This window comes from Lasioglossum baleicum, chromosome 6 (assembly GCF_051020765.1).
Source record: "Lasioglossum baleicum chromosome 6, iyLasBale1, whole genome shotgun sequence".
NCBI lineage: Eukaryota > Metazoa > Arthropoda > Insecta > Hymenoptera > Halictidae > Lasioglossum > Lasioglossum baleicum.
This window is the reverse complement of record NC_134934.1, coordinates 4,966,567-4,975,059: the sequence shown is the minus strand read 5'-3', so window position 1 is coordinate 4,975,059 and position 8,493 is coordinate 4,966,567. Positions and strand designations below refer to the sequence as shown.

The 8,493-nt window shown below is 36.5% G+C and overlaps 1 protein-coding gene across 1 annotated transcript; it reads right to left on the bottom strand.

Annotated features, from left to right (window-relative positions):
* Nucleotides 1-783: 783 nt before the first annotated feature.
* On the bottom strand, nucleotides 784-7,120 carry LOC143210107 (uncharacterized). The gene is made up of 12 exons (XM_076426634.1): nucleotides 6,863-7,120; nucleotides 6,028-6,207; nucleotides 5,670-5,946; nucleotides 5,474-5,595; nucleotides 5,130-5,389; nucleotides 4,863-5,048; nucleotides 3,341-3,561; nucleotides 2,750-2,939; nucleotides 2,542-2,661; nucleotides 2,004-2,290; nucleotides 1,846-1,938; nucleotides 784-1,772 (listed from the first exon to the last, which is right to left on the bottom strand). Exons 2-12 carry the CDS (start codon nucleotides 6,201-6,203, stop codon nucleotides 1,659-1,661), a joined length of 2,046 nt encoding a protein of 681 aa, XP_076282749.1. The 5' UTR covers nucleotides 6,204-6,207; nucleotides 6,863-7,120; the 3' UTR covers nucleotides 784-1,658.
* Between the last annotated feature and the right edge of the window lie 1,373 nt (nucleotides 7,121-8,493).

The window sequence follows — 8,493 nt, the reverse complement described above, 5'->3', positions numbered from 1 at the left end:
ACCTATTAAACATATTAAGAGAATCTTTATGCAAAATAAAAAGTTTCGAATTGCAACAATCTGGAGTGAAATAGAAATTTACTTTTTTGAAAATAATATAACAGTATATTTATATTCTTCTAATTAATAAACATATTAAGAGAAAAAGTACATTTTGTATTTCACCCCAGATTGTTTCAATTCGGGTAGAAAATTTTTATTTTGCATAAAGATTCTCTTAATATGTTTAATAGGTTGAAAATAATATCATATATAAAATAGAAAAGTATGTGTGTATGTACTTACAAGTATACAGGGTGTTCATTTGAGAACTTTCCAGCCGAATATCTTAAAAAGTATGAAAGATATTAAAAAAGTGTAAAACATGTGTCCAAGGATTTCGAGGGGGAAAGGGTATCTTTCGTACTTTTCGAGATATTCGGCTGGAAAGTTTTCAAATAAACACCCGGTATGATGTTCGCATCGATCTGATTCGGTAGGTCTGTCGCACGTTTTCCATCTGTCGATTGTTAATAATCTGCCGGTTTGGAGCTGATCCGTGCGCGTTTTTTGTCTGCTATAACAACCTTTTCAGGTATACGGCCAGTGGTTGGCTACAACCCACCCGGAGGGCCGCTAGCAGCTAGTAACAGTATGTTTACATTCTTCTAATTTGATTAAAATTCTAAATTACACCTACTCTTTTTTGTTATAAATGCATAAAATGGGGAAAAGGAGAAATACGACCACGCTATTAAAACGATACGTCTTTGGTGGGCAGGTGTAAAATTCCAAGATGCATCATTGCAAAATAGTGTTCTTTAATTCTTCGCACATACCAATAATGTGTACATACACATGTGTATTCTCGTATGTTTATACGGGGCATGAATCACATCTATTACGAACAAAATGTGTTACAATTCTAGGATAACAAAACATATAAAAAAGAAAAAAAAAGAGACATTATGTATCACATATTCGATGATCGTAGAAAAAAAAAACACTCCAAGCGCAATTGTTAAATAACGATCAGATTTTTCATTTCCCTTCTTATAATTTGTACTGTCGCATTAACTTTACAACTTTAGAGATACTCAGCTTTGGATAATATTTGGAACACAGCGCTTACTTTCCGTAGAAATTTGTAGCGCGCGATTCGCTTTGTTTCTATTCTAATATACCTAATATACCTAAGACCGCTTATCATATTTCTTGTGCTTTATTATCAAAATTAGAGAAAAAGATCACGAATAAGCACGCAAATGACCAGAAAAAAGTGGAGTTAGTTGTTGAAGCGATCGATTCCGATTCCAATTCTGACTCGGTGCTCTCGACACTCGACACTCGACACTAGGCGTTCTATAATCTACTGGTGACGAAATTGGTAACTCGTGTTCATCTTGTTCGTTTTCGCACCATACAGAGCGCGTTTCAATATTGGTCTCTTACGACTACGACTACGACAACGTCAGTCGTTTCATCTACGATGATAATTGAAGGCACGTATCCAGACATAAGAGTTTCTTCTCGATCGAGACGCGAGTTTCGCGTATAAAATAGTCATGCTCGTTGCTACTGTTGTTATTGTTATTGCTGCTGCTGCTGCCGCTGTTACCACCGCATCATGAATCTCAATTATAATGTACTGTACTCTTGCACAATCGATCTACACCAATTCATACTGGTCTCCCATGAACGCGAAATCTATACAAACACGTGTATTCGAGATGTCCGTGATTGCTATTCACTCTTAATTCCACAAACTTGTACGGAGTGTTGATGGTTGTGTTCTACGAATAAAAATAGTAAACGTTTAAACAACTTTCGAAACCGGGGAATCTTACGATATTGAAGCGACCTTACTTGAACGGGAAAATATTGTAAATTGTCATCGGTGGCAGCAAATTCGTAGTCTCCAAACATCACCGGGAGGGGATCGTTTTCATCGACAAACCCCTGTACGAACAACGAATGTAACGAATGCGCGTCGTTATCGATTAAGATTAAGCGTAATCACTTACCCAAACGTTGAACTTTTTCGGAGCACTTTCCATCTCTCCATTCGGTAATATTAATTTAGGCGCGTGCTCGACCGTAAATCCAGTAACGTAAATGAAACTACGTAATTTAATTAATAAATATCCTGGAAATCCTTGAAAAGCCCAGCAAGCACCAGGCTGAATTGGATTTCCTTGTATCACCGTTCGAGGATTGTTATTTTCATAATAAAACGTAAACACCAGCAATTTGAAAGCTCTCGTGTTTATATCGTATCTTTCTGTACAACGCGTGCTAATAATTTGACCTCCTACGAAACACAATGACGGTAATACTCAAGATAGCAATAACAATAATAATAACTAGACAGCGGATCTTTATACAAAATAAAAATTTCCACTCAAATTGCAACAAATTTCTTTTCTGTCTTAATATGTTTAATAGATTCTAATGATTCTTCTAATATGTGTTTTTACTGTTTGAAATTACACCTACTACCTACATTTTTGTCATAAATGCATAAAATCCGCTGTCTAATAACATTAGAAACTTATCCTATACCTGCCGATTCCAATGCGTAATCTGGGCGCCCCGTTTTATCCGCATCGTATATCCGCAAGGCATCTCTAACTATTTTGCGAACTCGTTCATCGTTCGCGACAAATGAAGATTCCACCCTCCCTGTAAATATGTTAATTCCTCTTTATGGCGTTACCGTGTAATCGATAATATTTTAAAAAGCAAACAAACCAAAGAAAAACTAACTCACCAGTATTCGTATCCGTATCAGTACAGGTACTGGTATCCACATTCCTATTCGAACCCACGCCCGATCCATGACCTTCGGCCGCAAGTATCGCACTTTGAACTGCTTTCAACAAATCTTTTTTCGACACTGATACTCCAAAATACTCGGCCAAGATTATTTCGACGAGTTTCTCCAAATCATTCTCACTGATCTGATCGAAACGAGTATTACAACATAACTTTAATTCTGAATACAATTTCTTCAAAGCGTTGAACTATACTTTCATTACTCTAATTTCCTCGTCATACGTATCGACTATGTAGATCACACGATATTCCATACTTTTCTCCAACGATAAGCGTAATCTATCTTATGTCATTATATCGCTTTGAATCAAATAGAATCTCTCCGAACCATACTTGCGTACGTTCCTGGTACTTACATCGAGCCTCGACCAAACGAAATCGTTCTCCCTCAATTTCTCGATCGTTTCGTTCATATTTAAAAAACGATTTTGCATCGACGGCACGCGTAATAATAACAAAACGGAATTTCAATTCGATTGGATGCTTAAATGAACGAATATTTATTGTAAACAACCGACATTCTTACCGCTTGTTTCATAGTTTGATCCTCTAATCGACTGATTCTATTGTGCAACTTTTCGGCGATTGTCTTGAAGTCTTCTACATCTCCACAACGTTCTGCTTTAAAAGATGATTCTTTATCGGCCAGAAAGAGTTCCGTCATTGTCCGGTGCTCGCCTCGAAGTTGTCCAATGATAGCGTCGATGGAAAGTAACGACGTTGAAATGTACAGTAAACACCAACTACCTGAAAAAATCAAATGCAACTTTTGTTAAAACTTTGTTGATTTCCATATTCGATGTAGGTATCGCGAGAAGGATAGACGAAGGGGACTCACCACTCCGATGACATCAAGATATCGATCGTGTCCACATTCCCCGTGAAGCGCGAATACTCCAATTTTACATCGCCAGTCAAGCAATCCTACTCCCTCTATCCTTCTCCCGTCTTTTAACTTATCTATTTGCCTAACCCAGATTTGTTTAAATACTCGAATCAAATCAAATGTCGTGTTACACGCGTGACGCGGAGATATTGTAAAAAGTAACATATGAATAGAATAGAAACGATTTTAGCAAACGAATGCGTTCAACAACATACGAACACACTTTTTAACATCGTTCGCGACTTTGTTCTTACAGTCGATGGAACAGTCACTCGTATTCATATTTGTATTCGGTATAAGTAAAAATGTTTTTCGAAATGATGTGAGAATAGCTGCTCAAATAGCTGTTGCGAATGCTCTTTATCATTCTCGCAACATACGTAACGCGACAGTACGTCACCACGCACGCTACAATAGTATTCATAATTCTACGTTAGTAAATGCAGACACGCGAATTCGTTATATATAGTAAATGAAACGATCGATTAATAAAACAGGCGACAAGAATCAAAAATTCTGCCACTGTGACACTTCCAACGTATACATACAAATACCTATGTATCAAAGAAAGCAAAATGTTAGTAAGCATTGCGGAAACTAAAACATCCGAGATTACGACGAAATACAAGTTTGAAACAGGATGATAAAAGGACTGTCCTAGCGTAGTGCTTAACCGAAAGTTTACCGTGAGAAATCTCACGGAGAAAGAGTCTATATCGCGATCACAATCACCAGTCTAAATTCCAACCAATATTCGGCATCTCGGGCAAAGACACGTTCACACTGGGTAGAATATATGCTGGGAAATTTCTCAGTTTCATTAAATATCCGACGAGAAAATCGCTTTCGAAAGATGTTATATTAACAAAGTCGTAATAGATGCGACTGCACGTCTCGGTGATATCATAGGGAATATCGTGCAGCAAATCCAGACTGATAACGTTCTGTTTTTTCACGATGTAAACGACTGAAACAAAAAGAAAAGAAACGCCAGAATAGCTGATATTTTATCGATCTGCTCGAGGACGCCACGTTAATTCCTACAGTTTATTTCATTTTACGTTGCCGGTGAACATTTAAGAAAATCTTGATACGGTCGTAACGAATCTCTTTCGCGGTAAATCTGTTAAGTTAAAATGATTTGACATTTGTCAGCAATTACCCATTAGAATAAGCAACGGTAGTAGAGTGACCCAAAGGACCTTAGGACTTCTTTGCTGCATCCATTTTCGAATATTCGAAACTCTGCTCAGTAGCCACGAATCGAAGAAAAATGCTTTAACCATAAAGACATAAACATACTGCAGACAACGGTCAACGTATTGCCACGCTTTGTACCATTTAGATTCTGCAATCGAAAGAAATTCACAATTATATCAATCGATTTTCTGTATTATATAATTTACTGGAATTACTGATTCAACAATACCGTGTCTCGAGTATTCGTAAGAATCGTGATAGTGTCTTCTTCTGACTGTCTTGAGCTTTAAAAACTCAAAGAACCTGTTGAACCACAAAGTAACGATCGATGCAAATCGTATGAAACGTTTCGTTATTGTCCATTGTTCATTCGATCTGCTCGACATTGTTACTGCTTTCTCAAACTTTGTATTTGAGTCAATAGGGGCTGTGAAATTCAACTTGTGAGGGTCGACGCGTCGTAACGGCGAATCGGAAACCAGTAATTGTCTAGGACAAACAAAAAGGAGCAAGTTGTACTTTTCTACAAAAGCAATAGTCCGCATAATTTTTCAATATCTTTTTTCTTCATACCTTGAACGAGCATTCGTTGATCCTCTAGAATCGGTATAGATCGTTTGTTTGTTGCAAAAGTGTTGTTCCACTACATATGTCTTTGTGTAATCGATTTTGGACTTTCTGTGCTCACTGACATTCTGTGTTGAGCAAGAAAGGTATCGATAACTCTGAAATACATCTTAGAACAATTTGATTTATATACTGTACTTACCAAAGAATTCAGGGAGATTGTTTCGTATCTATCAGATAAATCTTCTTTTTCACCCTCCTCCGAAGAATAATCGCTAGTTACCATCGTGTGCGCAGTAATATCTTTGCTTTTCTTCTCATATTGTTCATCGTACGAGCTGTCCTTCTTTTCGTTCTGACCATTCGGCCATTCTGGCCTTTTACTATGATTATTGAATGCGTCCAAGTTCATGATTTCTTCCTTTCTTTCAGTTATCGTTTCCATGCTTTGATCATGCATCTTGCTACCAGTACTGGATCTAATTAGCAAAAATAGTTGTAGTTTTAAAATTAAAATCATGTTCGATATATCTTGTGCTTACAAAGTTCTGAATGCAGACCTTTTGCCATTTATACTTTCTCCAGGCGTACTGGATCTGTCTCTGCTTCGACTTCTCAAATTGTAATGACGATCCAGGATCTCTGATTCCGCTAAGGCAAGGCTTGGAACCAAGGGAACTTCAGAACGAGATCTCCTTCCGCTTCGTAATTCATAATATTGTTGTTCGTTCTCCATAACGCTAACAAAATAAAAAATAATAAGTTATATCTCGAGAAAATATACATATAAACCAAACTTATACTGAAAGGGCATCGGCACGAGATGATTTTAGAGACTGTAACATCTTATCGCATGCCTACTCTGTCAGCTAAAAATACTTATAATCCCTCCCAACTGAAAGTTATCCGTACAAAGTCCTTCCCTGTTGGTTTCTATTTCAGGCATGCTTTTTCTTTTCGTCCCTTTCACTCTCATTGACTCCAACATTTTTTCGAGCAAACCCCCGTAACGCGGCAGCTTGAGATTTAACGCGTCGTGTAAACCGATACTATACATGTACATCGTACACAATGCGAAATTACGTGTTTTTATTACTCTCTTCGTATACGTATATATATGTGTATACTAATTCATCTATTGTGTACGTATACAGCTGAACTAATTTCGTTGAAATCGCGAAACAATCGCGCAACACATAAAGATAATTCTCACATTCGATCGAAGTAGTTGAATCACAAGGTAAATAAAACACCATTCGAAACATTCACCAGAAAACTACATACATTTCAGTATTCGAACTTAAGTTATGGATATTACGAATACGTTGATAATGTAACGCAATATAATCTCGTCATTCATATTCCCGAAAAGTTTTCTATTTATAGACAACTTACCGATACTATGTGATAGAAATTCTTGATTCTTCATAAATGATTAAACGTGTCGTGCCTTTAGATGGATACGTAAATGTTCAACATGTAATACAAATTGTGCAAAATTGTATTTTTCAATGTTGCTCGAAACTGTTTGTCAAAATTTATATATTTGACTAAGAGTAGTTCAGCACGACAGTTCGAACGAGTAGGAAGAAAACGATCCGATGCACAGTGCACAGTAATAGTGATGATGCGCTGTACTACTGCCACTGACAAGATACTATTAAAGATTCGTAATTCCTAAAACTTTTGCACTGATATATATACTATATATCAGTGAACTTTTGCCGTTTTCTTACGCCCTCTACGATATATTGTGGCCGGAGTAAGAAACAGAAGGCCACCGACGGCATCTCGTCGGTGCAGAAGACCACTGAGGAGATGCTCATCTCTATTCTCATCACAGACGAAGTCTGTGGTCAATATTTCAGCCATAATATATATGTACACTTCTAGACCCGGATAGGTATAGACAGAGAGTATATGAGAGTGCTCACGCCCGGGTTTTGGCCGTGCCCATATAGTGCTGCCCCCTAGTCTAGTACTTAGCCTGGATCAGCTCCTACATCATCTTTAGCATGGACAAGATCCTACATCATCTTTAGCATGGACAAGATCCTACATCATCTTTAGCCTAGAACAGATCCTACATCATCTTTAGCCTGGATCAGATCCTACATCATCTTTAGCCTGGATCAGATCCTACATCATCTTTAGCCTAGAACAGATCCTACATCATCTTTAGACTGGATCAGATCGTACATCATCATTGGCCAGGATTAGGACATACAGTTTATATTGTTTTATATCAAATATGTAACTAATATACAAATCTCTAATAATATAAATTATATTCATAGAAGTATTTTAATTTTTCCCGAGCCTTTGTTGCAAACTCTAGTTTTAAAAAATAGAAAAGCCGGAAGATTTCGAAGAAACACAGATTTTATATCGAAGTTTAAAAGCCACCATCTTGGAAATTAATTTAATGATGAAATACTTACTGTCATCAATACTGTCTCCAATTTTTTTCATATTTTTAGGCACGGTTATTATTAATTAAACCAAATTGAAAACCAATTTTTTCTACGAAAATTTAGAAGAATAACTTTAGGGTTACCCTGAAATTTTCAGAATATGTTTAATTGACACAAATCTATAAAACGTATTTTTTAAATTTTAAGTATACAGGGTGATTCACGCAATTGTTACAAGTCATAACTCGGTTATTATTGCATTTACAAAAAAATGCAAAAGGAGAAAGATAAATGGTTCGAAGAAAACTACATCTGTAGGTCTTTAACTTTTTTTGGATGCAGCAGTGCATGTGCAATTAACAATTGCATCATTTCTTTATATAGAAATGCATATTGTTTTTTACACAGATCGATTCTTCTGTTCATTCTACGTAAAAAATGATTGGGGTACACATGGCAAAAAATTATTAGATCTCGAGATATTTTCAAAAAATGTCTTTATTGAAGAAGATGCTCAAACGCTTCTCCATTACATTCTAATATTCTATATTAGTTATTTTGTTTTCTGGTTCGAAAAAAACGTCGACGTTACAAACTTGAAAGGGTGGTTTC